At 39.3% G+C, this 22927-nt stretch overlaps 1 protein-coding gene across 7 annotated transcripts in view; it reads right to left on the reverse strand.

Annotated features, from left to right (window-relative positions):
- The window catches only part of CNOT4 (CCR4-NOT transcription complex subunit 4), a 122784-nt gene that overhangs the window by 15425 nt on the left and 84432 nt on the right, over positions 1 to 22927 (reverse strand). For 2 of the 7 annotated variants that reach the window (XM_084652595.1, XM_084652591.1), the window contains exons 7-11: positions 22531 to 22664; positions 18164 to 18319; positions 14868 to 14925; positions 14131 to 14380; positions 11295 to 11792 (exon numbers count right to left, since the gene is read on the reverse strand). In XM_084652595.1, coding sequence (XP_084508721.1) covers positions 11295 to 11792; positions 14131 to 14380; positions 14868 to 14925; positions 18164 to 18319; positions 22531 to 22664 — 1096 coding nt within the window. The remainder of the gene's footprint in view (positions 1 to 11294; positions 11793 to 14130; positions 14381 to 14867; positions 14926 to 18163; positions 18320 to 22530; positions 22665 to 22927) is intronic. The other 5 variants (XM_084652597.1, XM_084652594.1, XM_084652596.1 and 2 more) reach the window with 3 other exon arrangements.

A 22927-nucleotide genomic window follows, 5' to 3' on the forward strand; every position in this document is an offset into this window, starting at 1 on the left:
AGTTTCAGGAGAGTGATTGTAATCTTCTGCTTACAAATCAAGGTTATGAAAACAAAGAGCTAAACTTGGTGCCATTACAGCTGCAAGCCACTTAATTTAAGTTGTGAGAAAACAGCCTGCCAAAAATATGGAGGAATATAGCTTATTTGAAAGCAATACATACCTTCATGCCACTGGTTTTCACAGAGCACACCTTTATCTGTGATGCTGAATTTTTAAATGGTTATTTAACATTTACATAATGTAACAGCTAGAAGCCTTAATCAGTTTGGGGCTACAGTGCACTAAGCCCTGTTCATGCAAAGTGACATCAGTTCAGCAGATTTAAAAAAAAAACTTGAAAAATTGGTCAGTAGAGGCCTCCACCTAGTTGCCATTATATACACAGAATGTTTACTGGTTGATAGTAACCAAGCATTTTTAATTTTTTCAGAAAGGACATAACATACTATATGGGCTACTATACAGTGAGAACTACCAAAGGGCCAATACTAGCAACGACGAGCTGAAGGGGAAGCAATGACGACATTGAAATGAGTGCAAATATTTATCTGGGATATATACAAAGCACATCTTGGTTAAAAATGGAGTGGTACATAACATCCATGCACACGGGATGACCAAAATTAACCTATTCTGGGTATATTTAATGCAAATGACTGATGCAGTCTAAGCAGAACTTCAACCTTCACTGATTATTGTAAATCAATGGAAAAAAAAAAAAAAAAGACTTCCAGACCCTAAAAGGAGAATCCCATACAAGATTTGTGGACAGTTACTTTTTTTTTATCAGATATTTGGAATTTTCTGTGGAGTTGAGTGTAATGACAGGAAGTGCTATATGGAATGTGCTCTGAACTTTATGAGGTTTAGTTGTGACCATGTTATTAAGACATGTGTGAAATACAGACAGCAATTTTAAGTTGGGATTTTTGGTCCTAGGATTTTATAATTCTTATGCTCAGAGCAAAGAATAAAATTAGTGCAGTGCACAGGTGCACACTGAGGACCACTAGAGCCATTCTTGACTTTTCTGTCTTTGTAACAAATAAATTAGGATGGTTAAGCATTAATGTACATTTGCAGGTACCTTTATAGAGTTATTCTGTGATCAGGTCAGATGAGAGAAGTAGAGAAGGAAGCTGAAAGGAAAACAAGGCATCTGAACCTGGACTCAGTATGATTACTGAATGTCATCTTCAGATATAGTTGACCCACTTACGTAAGCAAACTTTTTTTTGTTTAAAAAGATACCTATGCCTACAAATAATTGAACTCCAAATTCAGCTTAATATCTTTTTCCCAACACAAGATTCCAGTGTTGAGGAAAGGGATTAAATTTGCATATACTGAAACAAGTCAGACAGCCTAATTTCACAGAGATCTTTATATTCTTTCAAATTAAGTTACCCGATTAAGGTACTCCATTTTTTTAAAACATTGCAAATAGCAAAAAGCTATGTTCTACTCAGAAACACATTCATTCAGAAATGTGCACTATCAGAGTTTGGCCATCTGCATTTATTGCCAGATAGGTTCTAACTGAAATTTAGGATATTTGATTTGACCAATAAAGCCTTATAGTAACTTAGGGCCCTCAGTAATGAGAGATCTTCCTCCTCTGAGATATTGCTGCAGCCAACCTGTTGAAGTGTGCATGCTAATAGTCCTCTAGTTTAAATGGGAAGAAGTGGAAGTGAGTTTTGCATGAAAGACCTCAACTTTTGACCTCTTCTCAGTCTATCCAAGGTCAGATCTGTTTATGCATTGTAGGGTGCTCTCACTATTCTACTGGTGACATCTGTTTCTTTTAGATTGACTTACAAAGCAAGTTGTACACTTTAGAATTTTACTTTGTAAGTTTTAAAAATGTGCTACAGCAGCTCTAGGCCCTAAGGATCAACGCTTTCCAGAAAAAGAACATGTCAAAAATCTATCACAAGGGGAAAGTCTACTACTTCTTTAGCCACAGCATCTGGAGGCCCTAACCAGAATTGGGGACTCATTCTGTCTATACACGCATTTCTGGCTAGACATCTTTTAGCTTTCAATTAATCCCTTTTTTAAAAAGCAAAACAAAGATTAGCACTGAAATGTGACGAATTTACAGCCATGAGGACAGAAGTATTTTTTACCCACAAAAAGAGTGCTAACTTTCCCCACTACCAGGGATGGGAACGGAGCACAATCTATTTTAATTAAATACCTTGCTCCTCCAGTGCACTACCACGAAGGGTGACACTAAAAGAGGAAAGTCAGCCACATGAACCACCTATCCACTACAAAGTGAAACAAATAGTAAAAAGCCACTAGATATAATCTTTGCTCACAACTGGTGGACCCGAATGCAGACCAACAACCTACAGGAGGAAGTCACTCTTAATCCTATGAGAAATCCATTTTCACCAGTAAAACATTTATTGCCATCTTAGCTGTGTTATTGACATTAGCAGTCCATCTGAATTTGTCGCAGTTAAGGGAGAAAAGCTTGGAGCCAAGAGTTCTTGAAACATTTAAAACTTTCTAATTTCGTAAGTTAGGAACGTTCAAAACATTTTGAAAATTTGGAACCTTAATGTTACTATTAATGCTGGTGTACAAGTTAGCTCATCAGGTTAGGACAGTTCAGGTTGAAAGTTTATTGAAACTTGCAAATGCCCAAAGCTAAGTCCTATGAGATCAGTAGTTCTCAATCTGTAGTCCATGGACTCGATCTAAGGGGTCCGCAAAAGACAGACTGAAAAGTGACAGGACAGAATTCAACTATATATGCCGACAATAAATTTCCAAAGGTGTCTGGCACCTCCATTCGAAATTTCTGAAGAGGTCCATATCTCCATTGGAAGTTTTTTAGGGGTCCGCAAATTAAAAAAGGTTGAGAACCACTGCTGTAGACTAGCGCACTGATATTTATACAAAGAGGTTTATTAGAAATAGCATCTTTCACACAACTGTATCTGAAACACCTCAGGGTTAAATACAGTTACTAAATTAACAGCAAAGTTAAGAACACAAATGAGATTTTAAAAATGTATAGAAACAATGCGACTGCTCCAAATGGGAGAAGCTTTATAAAAAGTTCTTGAACACACACAAGAATCTCTCTCCCTCTCAACATCTTATTTAGTAAATGAGTAGAGGGCGCAGATGGAGAGCAAAGAGACAAGATTCAAGAGGCAGAATGAAACGTCTATGGCTGGTTTTAAAAAACAAGGCAATGTCAATCTGGTCCCTGAAATGAGTAGGGAGCCTGGGTATATGCTTGGAGATCTTTCCACTCTACACATATGTGGGAAGCAACATTTTGCACATGTTGGAACAAACAGGAACTTGAGAAACTTTAAAAGGAGTTACAGTATTCAAAGCAAGATAAAGAACTCTGCAGAGGTGGCATCAAGACGGGGGGGAGGGGAGGGGATACACAGAGGCAACGTTACAGAAGTGACAATAGACAAGTTTGCAGCCAAAGCATATATGGGGAGTTGAGTCAAGGAGAAGGCCATGGTTATGGGAACGGAAGGCAAAATGGGATATCAGAAGGCAGAACAGAGTTTGAAATTTGTCCCACAAACCCTTAACTGATATTTAGGTGAAAGATTAATCCATAAGGAACATGGCTGAACATGAACATGAGCAGAGCCTTGACAATCAGCGTAAGAGTGGTAATTTAAAGCAGTGATTTTCAAACTTTTTTTCTGGAGACCAAGTTGAAGAAAACTGTTGATGAGCGCGACCCAATGGAGCTGGAGATGAGGGGGTTGGGGTCCAGAAAGGGGCTCTGGGTTTGAGGGGGGCTCAGGGCTGGGGCAGGGAACTGCGGCACGGGCTTATCTCCAGTGGCTTCTGATCAGTGGCGCAGCCAGGATGCAGAGGCAGGCTTCCCGCTTGTCCTAGTACCACGGACTGTGCTGCACCCCAGAAGTGACCAACAGCAGGTCCGGCTCCTAGGCAGAGGCAGACAAGTGCCTCTGTGTGATTCTTGCCCACAATCACCACCCCCCTGTCCTCCCGCAGAGCCGGACCCGCTGCTGGCTGCTTCCGGGGCGCAGCACAGTGTGGGATCAGGTAGGGACTCGCCTGCCTTAGCCGGCCAGCACCACCAATGGGACTTAACGGCCCAGTCAGCAGCGCTGACCAAAGCCACCGCAACCCAGTGCCTTACATTCCATGACCCAGTACTTGGTTGCGACCCACAGTTTGAAAACCACTGATTTAAAGGATATAATATACAGAAACAACTATGAACTAACACTGATTCAATGGAGTTCACATGGCTAACACTGTGGGATAGACAAGACTAAAGAAATCCCAGAAAACTGGTTATAAGTGGATTTACCATCTACTATGTATTGTGCTGAACCAGTTGAAACATTTATCAGGATAAACAGGAAAAAGTAGCAGTTAAAATACAAGTGAGAGAAGGAGGGAAGTAAAGGGCTTACAACTGAGCTCTTGAGTTTCAATAGGAGGAATCACCAGAGAAAAAGCAGTGTTACATGGGGAAGGACCACAATGAAAAGAAACCCGACACCTGAATAGTTACAGAGACTATTCAGGAGGACAAAGTCAATCAGTGAGTGCCAAGATTTACATAGAGGTCAAGACAAACTTTTGTTGATGAAAACTGAATGCACAGATGCTATTAGGCAACTGTCTTAATGAAACATGAATTACAAATAGTTGAGGCTATTGTGCAAAACGTGGTTTGAACATTGATAGCAACACAATCATTTTGCTAAGAAAGAAGGGATTAAAGACTAAACCAGCCAAGATTTTCAAAACTAAATAGTGATCTTGGGTATCAACTTGGCATCTGATAGTGAGTGTTCACTTTCTGAAAACGGAGACTCCTTTAAGGTGTCAAGTTGGGCACCCAAAATCACTACGCAGTTTTGGTGATTAGTGTGTATGTCATGGTCAGAGAAAGGCTTACAAAAGGGCAAGTAGCTGCAGATTTTAGGGAGTTGGGAAGGTAGCAGCAGAAGAAAAAGGAATTGTTGATAATGGTTGAAATGTTGCAAGCAATGCTGCAGAGACAAGACTAAACAACAAGGAAGAGTGCCAAGTAAACAGGTAGTTTTCCTTGAAGTACTATGTCAGAAGAGTGACAGGTGGCAAATAAAGTGTTTGTGACAGTGATGCAAGTTTGGCCAGTTACATTAAAGGTGGATGGAAATCCTTTGCATGTGGCCAAGGAAAGGATAAGAAGGTGGAAATATTAAATTGAGTGAGACATTAGAGAACATGCAAACAGAATGGTCAGTGGGAGTGAGAGACTAGAAAAGATGGGATGCCGCTGTTAGAAGTCACATGGCCATGGAGGAACAGATTGGATAATACTTCGTACATAGCTCTTTTCACCATCAATGCATTTTACAACATACTTAATATATCGCTCCAAGGTAGGCAAGTATCCCCATTTACAGGAGGGGAAACTGCAGCAGAATCATCATGTGATTTGGCCAAGGTCAGAGCGTGTGTCAGAAGCTCAAGAGCTCATGGCTCCCAAGACTTGTTCAAAACATACCACCATACCTTGCTCTGTATAGGCGCTAGAAAGAATCAATTATGAGACACACGAGTGACAAGGTCAGAGGGGTAAAGACCACTGAGGTAGAGGCATTCCTAACTGCAAGGAGGGTTAGACTTGGGTGTGAAGGTGTTACATCAGGAAGTCTGAAAATTGCTCTCTCGATGTCAATGCAAGAGAGAGACTCTCAGCACTGGCTACGATGGATACATCACCCTCCTCTGTGGTCTGACTCACGGGAATTCAAGGAAGGAGGCAGCAGAGGCCAACACCTTAGTAAAGCAGTGATGTTAATAGCACACTGTCTGAGGTATAGTAGCAGGTAAACAGATTTGATGTTCAGCATAAATTTGATAGATATGATGAGATGCCATATGACTCAAATGGTGGGAGAAGGCAGAGAGAGAAACCTTTCAGATGTGGAGTGTTAAATTAAAAAAGGAACACCAAATAAGGATATTAGATAGATATAATTTGCTTTGCCCTTTTCGTTCTAGGCAATTCTACTTGAGAGGCCTGAAGCAAACAGGTAAGGGTGCACTTTTGTAAGCCATCACCTTGGTTGTTATGTAGTAACAGTCAATGTGTTTGTATGTAGAAACAGCAATATAGGAGGACTTGTGTGGTGCTCAATATTCTTACAAATTTAAGCCTGTTTAAAAAAGAAGCCCCCACTCCTTTGAGTCCACTCAGGCATTATTTTCCTATCTACAGAGTGCTCCCATCTATCAGATTGTGTGTAAGAACAAGAGATTTGCTAACAAGCTATACAACCCCTGATTCAATAGAAGCAATTTCTCAATTACACCTACCTCCAAGCAGAAGTCTGAGATGATTCTGGCACCAGACCCTGAAGGTGACTGATTATGACCAACATTCCAGAACCAAGGGTTCTCAAAAAAAAACAAAAACCCTATCTACACTCTCCAAATCTCAGGGCTTAGCAAAATTGATGAAAATGATTCAACTGTCATAATGGTACGCAGAAGAGCAGGTATGTCCATAAGTTTTCTGCAGTTGTATATAATCATACCTTGCTACTTATATTAACACTAAATTACAATATGTACAGTAGAATACTGATCTTCCAATCACTCCAATCCCCAGAAGAGAAAATCCTTCAAAAATGTGACCATGAAACCTTTGCAAACAGAAAAAACAATATCTAGAATAGTCTAGCCACCTGAAAAATATGGATATTAATTTTAGAATCACTGCAAGAAGGCTGAGGGAAATGGTTAAATGGTGGTTTAGGGGTACATTTGTGCCCGGTGAACATTCCAGTTTCAAAATTTCTATGCATACCAAAGAAAAGTATGGGGCCAACTGCCTGGTTAAGTATTTAATGTTTGTAATTAGAAATACAGTAGCCTTACAACCATCACACATTTCCTTCATGAATCACATCAGAACAAGCAAAGTCAAATCCACATGTGATTTTTTTTTCTTAATACAGGTCCTATATACATTTAGATGGTGCCATGTCCTGAGTGTCCTTCCATTTATATTATTGGGCATCAAAAACAGCTGTTTTGGAGTTACAGGAGTGCAAAAGAAAGTAATTCTGTTCTGGAATAAACAGAAGATAAAATTGATATGGTGTCCTAAAGTTAACACTGAAAAATAAAACTAATGAATACCAGTGTAAAATATTAATTTTAAAATGTTCTCTCCCTTAAATAAGGAACCATAATGGTTAAAACAGAACATTTGAAAGAGCCATACTCTATGGCACTAAGTAACTTTTTCATGAAAAATTATAGCACTAAAAGTTCAGCAATTTAATTGGCTAAACATCCCCAAATAATTTGTAGTGAAATTAGCAAATCAAGGCACTGAAGAGTCTAGCAAACAGTATGCTGATTTCAAATCAAAGTTTTGTGAGGCTCTTTTAATCAGGTTTGGTTTTATATACATATAAATAAAAAAACGTTGAAAATGGCTGGGTGAGTGGAAAGGCAAGTTGACTGGATGATGCGTAGAAGGCTCAGATGTTCTCTTTTTCTAAACACTAGTCCAGGATTATTGTTTGTAAATTGTATTCATCCTGAAAGCATTTATTTCTGATCCATGAAAGTGTTCATCTTACCAATAAGCTCTAATGTAGGCAAGACACCCACAGCTTCCAGTATTTTTACCACCATGTCAGTAAAATGCTGGATGCTGTTGGAGCCCTGTCTACAGAAGTACTACCACTGATGACACAGGTGAGAAATTCTCTATTATAGTCATAGTTTCAATGTTACTTTTTTGCCTAACTAAATAGAACTTTATGTATACTTATCAATTCACTATTTTTTGTATGCTAAATGAGCTTACCCCCACACCATCTCATGCAGGGCCCTGTTAGAATATCAGTTACAGCCCCTTAGTGTATACACAGCCTTAAAGACCTAGTCTACACAGATGTTAGTATTAGTATAACTATCTGTTAGGTCTGTGATTTTACCAATCTAGTTATACTAGTACAGTCCCCCAGTATGGCTGCAATTATCCATACAAAGGTGCCTTATACCGGGATCACTTATTCTTCCCATATGGAATGTAAAATTACAGCCACGCTAAGGGGTCATAACATTTTGATTATATCAGTATATAGAGAAGCCCATGGAAAGGAAGTTATCACATGAAAAGGTAAGAGTAATTTTGTAGAAAGCTCTGCAGATCGAAGACCTATCTGAAATGAGAACTCTCTATCAGTGAGTGGTGGGAAATATAAGATGTGTTCTAACAGGTCAACATGCCACAGGAAAACATAGGAAGTATTCTGACATTTCCTCCTATCTTCCAGGAATAATTATTTTATATTTCAGTAGTTCCTAGGAGCCCCCAGTCACTGAACAGGACCTGTGTATGATGAGCCATACAAACAGAACAAATCCATACAATAAAAATCCATAATCCAACAAAATGATCTGACCTTCTTGTACTTACATTAATTTTGGATCAGAGAAAAACAGACTAGCCAATGCACCCATGCAGATGATATCCTTCTCTGAAGGAGTTTATCAAAACCACTATGAATGTGGGTTGTTGGAGAACTAACAGACTTGCCAGACTGTGAACTAGGCAACCTGCAATGTTTTCTTAACAAGAGTTCAAAGCTAACATGACAGAACTTCCCATAGAGACTTCAGCAGATGTTTATTTTGTGTTTTCTGTATTTAAAAATATTTTTGGAAGATGAATTGGTTCTAATGGTTACATACTGAGAGAAAACATTGGTGGATATTATTTCTGTCCTTTAAAAAGAGGCAGTGAAAAGTGTAAGTGACAGGCTATATACTAGTCATGGGTACAAAGGTCCATGGAACCCTTCCTCCAGAGCAATACCAAGAAGGATACCCAAGTCTTGTGCAGCACAAAAAGGGAAAAACAGCATGGCCAAAAGGCAATAAATGATGTGATTTTAAGAATGACCTTGCAAACCCATCTTGCCAGAATCAAAAGCCTTATTGCAAAGTTGAGGTTATCTTTGCAACACCACAGAATATTTATTTTAACCATAATGACTCAAGATATCTAACTTCAACCATACCATTGGTCCCTTGGACTAGCACCTTTTGCCACTGGTCCACGATAAAATATATCAAGTCACAGAGCTCAGAATAATTTTATAATTATTTATAAATAATAAAGCGCAAATATATTTGATCTAATTTCATGAAAAGATCTATTTGCACTGTTAGGTTGTAAGTGTAAACACCTTAATGAGATAGCAAAAAACTAGGAGCCCTCTTGTTTACCTTAAAGTTTTTTGTTTGTTTTTTAAACCTAGTGTTAATCATCATTTAACTTGAGGGAGCCAACTTCACTGTAAACGCTTGTCTGGACACTCTCAACATTTGTTTCAGGCTACAATTTGGTTTACTCCAGGGAAGCCAAGGAAAAAGCATGGAAATGATTGGGCTCCAGCAAGGATTCAGAGGACAAAGCAGAGGGAAGAAACTGCCAAAATTAGCCTCTGCACTTGAGTAACAAAAATATGTAGTAAAAAATGTCTAGGTCACTCGCCTTTAGATTTTTTTAATCATTAGAACAGAATCGTAGGGTTAGAAAAGACCGCAAAGGTCATCAAGTCTAATCCCTCTGATAAGATGCAGGTTTTGTTGCATCTAAACCAGAGGTTCTCAAACTGTGGTCCGCGAGCTCCATTCAGGTGGTCCGCGGATAGTTTCCTCTAAAGTGTGCACCTGGGTGGCCGCATACAAGAGAATGAAGGGCCATCCACCTAATTAATGAAGCCACACAGGCATGGCTCCACTAATTAGGAGCCTGGACCCTGGAGAAGATGCACATGTAAGGTGAGGTGGTGGCCTTGCGGAGAATAGGGGGTAGATGGGAGGGGGCAGTGGGATGAGAAGAGGGCATGGGGGGAATTTGGGATGTGCAGGGCTGTGGTGGTCAAAGAGACAACTTTCCCCAGCTCCAGGGCTGAGGCTGCCAGGAGAGATGGCCCTTCTTCCTAGGCCCAACTCGGGGGCTGCCGCAGCGGTGGAGAGAGGGCACATCCATCACATTAGGAAGGTAATACTACCGATATTAAAATATGAGTTGTGTGCTTTTATTTCTAGTAGAAAAAAAAAACCCTTTATTATTATTAAGGTTTTTTTTAATATGACACTTTTATCCAAAGTGCTTTACAATAGTTACCTAATGGTACAAACAACATTTGGAAAGATCATTAAGTGGTCTGTGGAGACCCTCAGCAATTTTCAAGTGGTCTATGGAGAAAAAAAAAGTTTGAGAACCACTAGTCTAAACCATCCAAGACAGATGGCTACCCAGCATCCTTTTGAAAACCTCCAGTGAAGGAGCTTCCACAACCTAGGCCATCTGTTCCATTGTCCTATTGTTCTTACAGTTAGGAAGTTGCAACATGTTTCTCCAAAATGCTCAAAGAAAATAATAGCGGCAATGTCTCAAGGAACAGCTTTCCGCAACCCATGACTGCAAATAGCTTAGGAGACTTTTTCTTCCTTAAATTGCTAGTTATGTTGAATACAAAATGCCACAAATATTTTTTCCTGGAAAACACCTGTTCAGGCCAAACTTATTAAAAGCGGCTTGGGAGTACAAGATGAACTCCAAATCCCAGAAGTGAACTAGACCAATATTCTGGCTATTTAGCCCTCTAGTCACAATGTTTGTTGCAATATCCCACCAATCCAGCCATGGTCCAGAACTGGCCTGTTTTCTCTTAGGACATCAAAGATTGCATGTAAAACATTAAAACCATTTGGAGTGCAGAAATAAAGCATGGAGCGTTAAATATGCAGTTTGTTTTGGTTGCATGTGAAAGGGAACAAACTAGCCAAGACAGCTGGCTGGTGGCTTTATCCCTTATGCTTGCAAAGAATTTTTGCATATCTTTTTGAAACTTGGATTAGCACCTGCATGTTGATACTGGAGTCTGATTGGAATTTCAAGACCCAGTCTTCCTTTTAAGTTTTCATGGAAAGCCAGAGCTTGGCAAGACTGAAGAACTGAAATACCAATCTCTTTTGAAATGAAATAATTGGGCACAAGATACTCCACCTTCCTTATAAAGCTCAATGTTACAAGGCTAAACATCCAATTAAACCTTCTGAAAAAATGAAAGAGGGCCCATTTAAAACAATGTTGCCCCAAAAGAATCCCAGGAAGACAATCCTGGTAGCAGTCTAGCACTGGTAGCTGGCTATCCCCCCTCTTCCCACCCTGGCTCAGAGAAGCTGAAGGCATGAATCAGGTGACACATTCATGGCTCCCTTGATTCACCTACCTGATATAGGGATCCCTCCCAGACCTGTGTTGTGTTGTGGCGGGAGAGTCAAGTCCAAGAAATTACTATTTGAGGTGGGATTTGCTGTGTGATTCAAGTGCATGATGCTATTGCGTGGGAAGGCCATCCAAGGATAGCGAGCTGCTTGGCCTGGAAAACTGAAGGAGTTGTAAACTGCTCGGTGCTGTTGAAACTGCGGGAACCTCTGCGGCAAGACTGGAAAGGTGCTACTGAGAGAGTTGGCATTTGAGGGCGCAGCAGGATGCAGGAATCCAGACCCTGACCCTTTGGCGGTTGTAGTGTGCGGGGAAGGGTTCTGAAGAGATGTAGGTGAGAGGGAAGGCTGGTCTTGGACTGACAGTTCCTTCTCAATCAGGTCTGCTAAGGCTTTGCGGGTGATATCAAAGGGGTCAAACCCTAAGTCATCCTCTTGCTGTTTGGAGGAGCCAAACCCAAATGCCGCTTGCCAGTCTGTAGAGGAGGATACTGGGATGGTTTCTGTTGGAGGAGAAGAGGGATGACATTTAACATTTCAACTAATCTCACCTCCGTGGTCTTTTTAAAAAAAAAATCTTATTGCTGCAGTTTTCAGATCCAACACTATTAAATGTCAACGTTTGGCCACCTTTCATATTAATACATTTTTATGACATTTCCCCAAAGACATTTGGTATTTGAACAAGCGCTTCCACTTTCGCAGCCCATCTTATCTTTCTATCTCACTCCACTATAAACTAACTAGGAATCTGGGGTGATTTGAGATAGTACAGACAGGACTGATTTCATTGCAGGATAAAGCAGAATCAGGTCTAAAGTGCAAAAAAGAAAGCCCTTACCAAATAAATATCTTCAGTAAAAGCAAAGAACAGAAATATAGGGTGACTAAACAGGTGCTTGCACAGAATATTCCTTGAGTTTTTACTAGTAAAAGTTTTCCCACTGAATAATGCATTAGTCAGAGCGACAAAGTAAAAATCCCTTAGTCTTATTAAATAAAGGTGCTGTTAAATATTATGCTTTCAATTCTAATGTTGTACTTCAGGGCTGATATGTAACAATTTTGTAGGAGGGGAAAAAAATTGGCCTCTTGTACTTCTGAAAACAAAGTACTGATGACTTCTGAGCAACCCTGGGAAATAGCTTGCAGAGTATAAACACCACCAAATTACACGAATGAGTAAAATATGCGCCTTGACAAAGGAAGTTGAAGAAAAATAGCTGTACTGTAAATTTTGATAAGTGCTTTGAAGCACTGTTGTGGACATGAGTTACCAAAAACTCTTCCTTGCATTTTCAATTCGCGCGTGCGTGTGTGTACACAGAGAGAGAGAGTTCATCTTATTTTTAAAACATATATAAATAGTATTAAATTCATAGTCTCTGAACACTGGAAACTGTCATTCAGTTTTTGTAGAAAGTATGAGACAACATGCTGGAGATAGATTCTGAGCCAGCAAGTCCCCTTCTATAAGGCAGTATCACAAATGAGCATTTGCATTGTCTCCCTTCATTAGGGAGACGCTAGAATCAACTGCTTAGAGGAGTACACACCACTATGAGAAGACTGGAGAAATTATGGAAACTGCTCTGTGCATCATTTCTCAGAAGACTAGAATCTAAACTTCCACTTTTGTCCCCAATATGAGAATTATGGGATTATAAGACACTAGGCATGAGGAAAGTAGATCTTCCACATTTAGGCTTTATCTACACTATCGTTTTTGTCAGTAAAACTTTGTTATTTTTCCACTCCCCTGACTGACATAAGTTTCACAGACAAGAGTGTTGGTGTGCACAGCGCTATGTCACCGGGAGAGGATCTCCTGCCAACACAGCTAACGCTGCTCACTGGGGGTGGTTTAATTATGCCAGCGGGAGAGCGCTCTCCTGCCAGCAAAGAGCAGCTACACGGGCAACTTTACAGCAGCACGGTGATAGTGGTACAGCTGTGCTGCTGCAAGACATAGTTTAGACATAACCTAAAATTTAAATGGCAACACAAACCATAAAGCACAAGTGACAGCAGTGGAAACCAGATCTATGTTGTCTGGGAGTTCATCCTCCGCTGTTGCTTATTCCTTACATGAAGACAATCTCCAATACAATCATTTCCTTAGTATGAATTTTGATGACAAAACAGGATTATGAATTCAGGTGAAGAACATGAAAAATATATTAACTCAAACAAAGTATTCTGATCTTGAACAAACATCTATGTGCCATTAACCACTAGATACTTGATACCACCACAGAGTATGTCTAGTTTCAGTTCATGTACCTGATACAGCACAACATCCCATTCGTGTGAATGGATATTCTAAAAGAAACCATCTCTGCAGGGCTACAGTTGGCCCTAATATCTTTCACACTTCCTAAAATGAGTGGTTGTGTAGTCAAACACTGGCCAAAAAATATGGAGAATAAGCTAGCTTGCATAGCCATCAGCCAAAAACTCTGTCATAATCACTTCACTAAATATAATTACAAACCTGTGCATGCTGGATCTTCAGATAATACAAATATGGCTTTGGTATATATTACTCATACCTCTCTACGTTGTTCTGTTATTTTATGCCAAAAAATTTGAACATGCTTTCAACACTAAGATCCGTAATAAATTGTGTTTTTAGCATTTAAACAGACATGAATACTACTACACTAGATGCTCTGATAATTCCAACAAGCAGTTGGGATGTTGGGAAGAGTGATTTCTTGATAAGAATTAAGTCAATATGCATTTGACTATCAAATGAAATTAAAATAATGGTGTGAAAAAATAAAGAGGCATAAACTTCAAAACTAAGTGACTTCCAACACCTTAACCAGGCTTTCATACCTGATGTGAAGAGGCTCTGTGGTTCTGGTGCTGTGGGCCAGTCGTTGGAAGTCTGTGGAGAGCTGGGGAATGGGGGGAGCCCGCTTGGGATGGGGTTGGGGTGCCGGAAGTTGTCCGAGAAGAGCGACTGTGACTCTGTTACAGCCCCTTCAAAAGGAGACCGCGCACTGTGATTGGATGAACTGATGGGTATGACTGGATTGGGTTTTGATAAACCAGGTGGTGGTGAAGGTGTGTCACTGTTTGTTATCTGGTGGCAGGGGAGAAAAAAAGACGATAGAATAAGATATGTATCTTTGGACTTAAAGTCATTCCATATTAAAAAAACATTTTAAAATTCAGTTTGAAGACTAGAAAAAAATCAGATTAAATTAAGATTAGTTCTGTGAGCATACAGTTTAAATGTGAAACAAATCAGCCTGATGCAGCCTATTTTTGGATCAAAAGACATTTAAAATTAGTTAAAAGAAAAGGAGTACTTGTGGCACCTTAGAGACTAACCAATTTATTAGAGCATAAGCTTTCGTGAGCTACAGCTCACTTCCTCAGATGCATATCGTGGAAACTGCAGCAGGCTTTATAAAATTTATAAAATTAGTTGACAGTTATCAAAAGAAACTAACATGCCACATTGATATTTCACACACAAAAAATATGTCTCTTTCAAAATAAAGGTTGCAACTGAGCTTCAAACAAATACAATTGACATTTACATAATGTTGGCTTTCAGGCCATACCTGCTGTGAGTTGTCACCATTTCCTATACTGAGAGCATCTGAAGGTTTGTCGAGAGGGCTGGAAAAAGTGAAAGGGGGAACAAAAAAATCAAATAAGATATATGCAACCACCAGAATAACCATAATGAACATCAGAAGTTGGTTTATTTTGTGGTATAAACGCCTAGAGCAGAAACTGCCCAAAACTAGTTTCAAGAGATTATGAAGGAAAGTCCTCCTATTGTTTGAGGACTTCTTAAATCAGAAGTGTTCCAGTTTTACCATTTGCTAAGTTTTAGTTTATGGCCATAGAGGTGTATTTCCATACACTCTATTCTGCTTGTGCATTGTTCTACTGAGCAGCCAATGGTTCATCTGCAATCCCAAATTTGTTATCCTTCAATTCTGCCTGCTTCATCAGTTTAAAAAAAAAAAGTACCACCATGGGTTTGTTACTGAGATGCACAAAGAACTTAGTTCCCCCGCTCCCTGATGTGTATTTAGTGCTTATAAGAGGAATGAGATTGACTGCCTTGAAGACTGACATCCTTCATCTAGAGAAAGCAGACAAGGCAGTGGCAGTTCAAGCTTCCCAGAATGGCTTGTCACTGGTGTTTCAACTTTGACCTGGACAACTACTAAGGTGGAGAGGGAATTAAGTCTCCAGACTCAGAAAATCTGAGTAGAGGCAAGGTCTAAAATCGAGAGAAATGCAGAGAAACAATCAAAAACAGAAAAGGACAAAAATGCCACCTCAGAATCCTATTCACTGGAAGCTACACAAATCCCTTTGAATCATCACTGCAGCCATAATAAGAGATTCTGACAGCCATTTACGAGCAGTCCAGAGTGCTCTGAATTCCATGCTATCCTAGGGCTTCAGTGTAGGGCCAGATGCAAAAGTCCTGTAAATTCAGGCTATGACCACAAGTACAGCTTATCTACCCCTAGCACAGCAGAGGCCTGTACAAGTGTCAGACTGTACAGACCCAAATGCTTTCCTCTGCAGAGAAAGAATATCAAAAGTAACATGAAGAACTTTAGAATATTACATTTTTATTAGAAAGCCACAGTTCAATACAGGTCAAATTACAAACATTGTATTTGGTGCAAAAGTTATTCATATTAATGTTGAGTTATTTTACTTGAGTGCAGCCCTCTAGATCTTAGCCAGTTATTAAAATGTCCTGCTGCTGTGAAGTTTGGGCACTACTTATTGTACAAGGCCATTTGGCTAGCTAGAAAACATCATTTAAGAGGTTAGAATTAATTTAAAACTTAATCAGAGAGCACAGGACTTGGGTAAAAGCAATTTGTGTGCATAAACACATTGGTTAAACCTGACAGAGATCAGAACTGGGCCTCAAGTATTTTTAAAACAATTTAGGACAAACATCATATAGGAACAGATATGTAGTAGATGACTATTCCAAGGTAGTCCACTTAATTATTTCTTGCTCATCTCAAGAAAAATAAAGTTCTGTAACTTATCCTATTTACATTTTGAACAGAGATTTATGACAAAGGTTAATGTATATCTACAGCACAAGAATTCTGTTGCAAAATCTTCACTAATAGCTTGTCTTCACAGAGACATGTGGAAAATTCACCCAAATTAACACCCTCATTCAGAATTACAGTGGTCTTATTTCACCTTCTTAATCCACTTTGAAATGAACTGAACTAAACCAAATTAAGGCCATTAATTTGGAACAACAGCATCCACACAAAAAGAAAAGGAGCACTTGTGGTACCTTAGAGACTATTTAATGTGGTTTTAACTAATCCACTTCAAATTCACACCTTTAGTTAATTCGTATTAACATTCCTGCATGTCCTTATGTAGGAAAGTCTTAAGTATTCAGTTCTTGGTAGAAAAAAAATGTTTAAATGACATTTCAACCCTACAAAGACATTGACAATAATAGTACTGCTGCATCTTGAAGCAAGTATATGATTGTTTATGACAATCCAATTGCTGAGAAGCAAAACAGATTATACTTTAGATCTATACAAAGGGTCTTTAAGTGAACAGAATTTACAAGCTATAAGTTACAACCCCATCAATAAACAAAAATCAATGAATCGCCTACATTTTAATAATTTTGCTTATGTAGTGCATTCCATTCAGAAAGATCCCAGTACAGCCTATATTATGCTTGTCCACCGGTGAAATTCAGCCACAGCTAGAGTGAAACTTAGTAATTGTTTAGCTGCACACAGCAATAAATGACTGGAAGTGAAGAATATCAGAGTTAACTGAAACTAGAGGGGAAATTTTAGAAGCTGAATTACCTAATTGGAATTTGCCCAAGACACTTTTGTTAACACTCCTACTCTTGGGTGAAGCACCATAGGATTTCTGAACACAAATGAGGACGACCCCTCTTACATCTCAACCAAAAGGCGTGACCTTCAACAGTGAAATTTCTCTTATTCTAAGGTTTGGTTCAATACTGACCCAAAAGGAAGAATAGCTGCTGAATCAGCACTAGAACATCTGTGATATTCTAGATTTTCCTTTGTCTTCTCCCTTCTAAACTTTGGATTAGTCCAACCCAGTTTAGCCCAAGAGATCTAATGGAATCATAGCCTGGGGTGATATGATTGTAAGATGTTGCAAAATCTGCCCAACGATGTTTATGATGGAAGTGGATACCAACAGTACTATAAAGAAATTCAGAGACCCAGTGTAACAGTTTGTAGGGAAACGGTCAAACAAGTAGAGGAGACTCCTTGGCACAAAGGAATTCCAGCAAACTGTGGTGCCCTGCCATTCATGCTAGTGTACGAAACCATAGGAAACCCTGAATATTGTGGCTTAGTTCCCAGAACACATCAAGGTGAAGAGATGGAAGTAAGTATTTAGTATTACAATATTTACCTTTTTGGCCATCATAAGCCAACTTTTCAAAGGGTCATCAACTAAAAGCCTCCTAATGGACTACAAGAATTATACCTTTCTTGAAGAACTTTTGAAGTTGTTCATAAATGTGGGGGACTTATCCCTGGCTAGGACATGCTTAGTGTGGGAAGCTTCTACACAAGCTTCCTATGACCATAGTGCTGCCAATTCATGTCAGTCCTTACCTGCATCATCACCTATTATCTTAGCTCTAGGATTTTCCCAAACTGTCACACATGCAGTGTTTTTGCAATGGGGTAGAGGCTAGGCTGAGCCCAAACTAGTTTCTATATGTGACCTGATCAAGTTTTGAATCCAGCTCTCCAACCAGAGAGTCCAGAGAACCATCCCTCCACACCATTAAGTGAGAGAGAAAGCAAGCTAGCTAAAGTATAAAAGGCAGCACAATTACCCGAAATCTGAGTCTGGACCATCTGGAGTCATGTGTTCTGGGTCTGTGCCATTTTCTAATATAGGAGGCGTTTTCCTGTGTTCCATTGTTAAACCGTTGGCTGATTTACTTGAACTCTGTAATGATGGCCAGGCATCTTTGTTATTACTGTTGGGTCTGGAAAAAGGCAAGAGTAAAAAAAGAAGAGTTCAAGTTATGAAGAAAGTGTTCTAAAAAAATTTAACCGCCGAGGAAATGAATCCTCGCACCAGACAGTCCATAGGAATGGAATTATCTGGGCATATCTTTCAAATAGATTTTAATGCTGATGGATAAAAGAGGCTCCTCAAGAGAGAAGATTGAAGGAAACAGAGTTCTACCCACTGATTAGATAATCGGATCACCTACATTGGAGTCCAAACTTGTCCAACTGTAAAATATCCATTTAGACAGCTTCCAGTAACAAATCCCATAGGCTTGCTCTCAGTTAAAGCTTCTTCACTGTATCACAAAAGTATTTAGTAGTTTTATAAAAAGTAATCATTTTTTTTCCCCTGAAGATCTTCCACATCCCACCATCTCCCTGAAGATTTTCCCAGGCTGGCCTGAGAGCTGAAATTGAATTTGGTTGCCTGCCTGATGGTCCACAGCACCATCACTAGACCATGAAATTAGCCACTCCAGAACACTTTAAAGCAGTCTATCCAAGTTACTGCCCAGTTCACTTCTTTTAATCTAAAACCTTTATGATTTCCTCTACAAAACAAAAGTAGAGTTCACTCCATGAAATGTATCTGATCTGGAAGAATGACTTCAGAGGAAGTAGTCAAAGTGGAAGTTATTTACTGCTGCAGGGAATTACATCCCCAGGCAACACTGCAGCCAGTTTTTATGTGTTTATTTGTAAAAGTACATTTATATAATAAATATGTCATCAGCTAATACCACAACACAAAACCTATTAATGTCTAGCTCCCTTCATTTTTTCCTATTGTTCTTTCCTATCCACTTTAGAAAACAGCATCCCATTTAAGGCAAGTGATTGCATAGTGTACAAGCGCATCATTGTAAAAGGGCATACACTAAAAGCTGAGTCTTCTTACACACCTGCTTTCTGATTTCTCTTCATAAGTATAACAGACTTACTGCCTGCCCAAGTATTCATTCCACATATACAGGTGGATTTAATAAGTTCTGAATTGGGACCAGGAAGATTCCTATGGCTCTTTAGCAATAGCACCATTTTCCAAATTCCTATTCAGTCTTAATATCTCATTACAATCCTGGCTGTCCCCACACCTCAGATATTGTAAGATTTACTATTTTGTCTCCATCTACTCTTCTCTCTTTGTGGGTCAACTCCTATGTACATTTAAGTAGGTCAAATCTTTCATTTGTGCATAAAACTCATCTTAGATCTCTCACCTTTGAGAGAAGAGGCTAAATATGGCACCCTATCAACTACCTTTTACCAAATTGAGAATCAATTTATACTACATCTCATGTCATGATTAAAAATTTTCTTTTGCCCTTTGCACCATTCTATCCTGACGCAAGAGACTAATTTTCAACCCAGACAAAATTTCAAATTAATTCTAGTCTAGATGTGACTTCAGACTGCAATCAGCATTTTCTCCTTCCCCTCCCTCCAAAAAAAAAGTCTAATGGTTTAACAGATCCCAAAATATTCAAATCATAGCATAGACTTTCCTGTGGAAAAAAATGTTTTAAAGTGCTTATGAAAGCTAAATGCTTCCTAAGAGCAGTTCTCCAGCAATAATCCCTCACCCTATGTGCCAGCGACAAACATATTTAGTATTACAAGAAAGCATCAATCATTTTGCCCCATTAAAAACAAGTTTGAGGAAAGTGGCAGAAGAAAAAGAGGGCCAGAACTTTTTAAAATCAACCCACTGGTATCAGCACCCTATATTTTTTAAGTGAATACAACTGTCATTACTTCTACTATATAACTATGGAATGCTGTACCAATAGGTACTTCTTACGGACACACACTCACACAGGTGGAAATTACAGCATTTGCCTTTCACACAAATGAGGGAAAAAATAGCATGAAGAGGGACTTTCACACTGGAACAAACTTGGAAAAATAATGTTTATACAAAGTTTTTGCCCAGTAATTATGTTTTCTCTACTATTACTGCAGGCTTACATTTGAACATATATTTCTCAGAGCTCAGCTTCTGCTTGATCCCTCAGTGAAATCCTAACACCGGACAGTCAAGAGAATGATTGTGAAATTGTTGACTCAGATGTAGAATTTAACAGGAGAAAGACAGTCGCAAGGCAAGGAATCAGACAAATGAGAAGCTGTTTATAAGTAGAAAGTTGTGAAGGGGTTAGCAATTTAAATATGATTAGTCTATAATTTAATCAGCTCTCAAACTACATATGGCCATGTCTGATTAATATTTGAATGGAGACCTCCAACTTCCTCACTGCTGAAAGGGCACTGGCAATCCAGACAATACTGTCCACCACTCCACAGCAGTACTGAATCAGTTTCCCACTGTAGTTATGCATTTCAGATGAATGACAAACTGAAGTTCAGTCCACTTGCATTTTTCACAAGTGCCAGGATGATAGCTCTGGGGGCCTGGCCAGATTCCAATGCTCATAACTGCTTTCCAACTACCTGAATTCCTGCAGCAGTTTCAGATGGAGCAATGCTTCACTTCCTGTTCTGTAACATCTTGTGCTGGGATCCCATCAGGTTTCAAGTTAAGCAGAACTGGTTCAGGCCCTGGATGTAAAACCCATCAGCACATGACTACTGCAAAAGTTGGTGTGTTGGGTTAACTTGGTTACACTCTTCCCTCCAAGTTAGTATTGAAACGAAGGCTCAAGGCATGACAGTCGGTGTCAGTGCTTCAGATGAGAAATCTGGCGATCCCAATCACTTGCAATCATTAACGATTATGACACTTCCTATAAGAGTAGGGAAAGATAATCCTAGTCTCTTAGTCAGATTCCAGTGCTGGTAGACAGAATATAACTATCCGAACTCCCCTGGCTGTTTCCTTTTGATATGGTTTTCTTCATTTTCTTGCATAAACTGTTGTCTAGTGCTGCTGCCAGAATTCGTTTCAGTACTGGGTTAACAAGCCCACAAAACTCTGATCCTGCATCAGAAGTGCTATATAAAATGTAAGGCACATTTTAAAAGTTTACCCCCAGTATGAAAGTCCCTTCTTGAATGGAAAGTAGTTAAGAGCTCCTTTTTGTTCATCTTAAATTTAACATTTAGCAAAACACACCAGCTACTTGTTTTAGCTTTTGGTTTATTTTTTGTATGGTTGTAAATTACTGGATGAAAAAAACTGTCAGGAGGTGGCTTTTGGAAAGTAGACCACAGCTGAAAAATATCTAGTAACAAGCAGTAATGGGAAGACAGACGCAAAGAAAGAGAAAGTTACAATTCAAATATTTAACCAAAACCACCATTTAAGTTTGCTAGGATGTAGCACCCAAGGATAGTTCACACCATGTGCCCGTTTCTCAGCCAAAGGTAAAAGCAAAGACGAAAGTTCAACTGTTTTACTTTGAATTGCCCAGATTTTTAGGGCTTGTGTACACTTAAAACACTGCAGCAGCGTACCTGCACCACTTGAGCTGTGCCGCTGTAGCGCTTCAGTGAAGACGCTACCTGTGCTGAAGGGAGGGGTTCTCTAGTAAGCATGGGTTCTCCACCTCCCCAGGAGGCGGTAACTAGGTCAACAGGAGAATTCTCCCATCAAACTATCACTGTCTACACCAGAAGCTAGGTCCCTTTAACTGCATAGCTCAGAGATGTGAATTTTTCACACCCCTGAATTACCCAATTATATGGACCTAATTTCCTAGTGTAGACCAGGCCTTAGTCTGTGTTCAAATCTTAACACTGATGTAAATATTAAATAATATCAAATATTTAGACACTTCAGCCACCGTGACAACAGAGACTGCCTGCCCTCTTATCACAAAGCAAACGCCACATTAGCTATAATTACCAAGAATTTGCTGCTTAATAGTATTCACTGAATTGCATTAATGTTATTGCAAAAATTGTGAAAATATTAAATAAAACCCTTCTGATATCTGCTTCAAAACGACGACAGCTTGTTTCGAGTTAATGTGCACAAAACCATGTGGTACAAGAAGGGGGAATCCTTTCATTTATCAAAGATGATTTAGCACATGTTGTTACAACTAGAATGAAGTACTGCATAATACTGCATTTGTATGTAAGCGAAAATTTGAGATGGAACATTTCACACCTTCCATATTAAACAGCAAGCATTGGGTGAGATGGGAGAGAGGATCAGCAATTTTAATGAAAATAACTTTAAAAGGGAAGTGTTGTCAGTCAGTCTGGAGTCAGTACTTACACATCATACCTCTGCAGTGCTGTCACTTTGTTCTTGTTCTTGTCAACTGTACCCGTAGACAGCTGGAGGAAGTTGGGGTTTAGTTTGTATAATTCTTGCAGTAGCTTCTGTTCATATTCTTGGTGTTTTCCTGCCTGGGGAAAGGGTTAAAATTTTCAATGAAACCTAAGCTGAAGTTCATATTCCCTCCCCGATCTGAAAGATCTTGGGGCACACAAAGCTATAAGGCTTTGCTTGACACTCTAATGGAAAGTTTGGGCTTCCAATTTTGCAGTCAAAAGGTTATTCCAAGGAGTCAGAGGCTCATGCTCTCAGATACACTCAACCAGCTGAATTTGCCAAATTGCTTGTGGCTTAACATGAAATTTATTTTCTCTTTTGGTACCTTTTAAAACAG

Source organism: Lepidochelys olivacea (genome assembly GCF_965140295.1).
Source record: "Lepidochelys olivacea isolate rLepOli2 genome assembly, chromosome: 1".
Lineage (NCBI taxonomy): Eukaryota > Metazoa > Chordata > Testudines > Cheloniidae > Lepidochelys > Lepidochelys olivacea.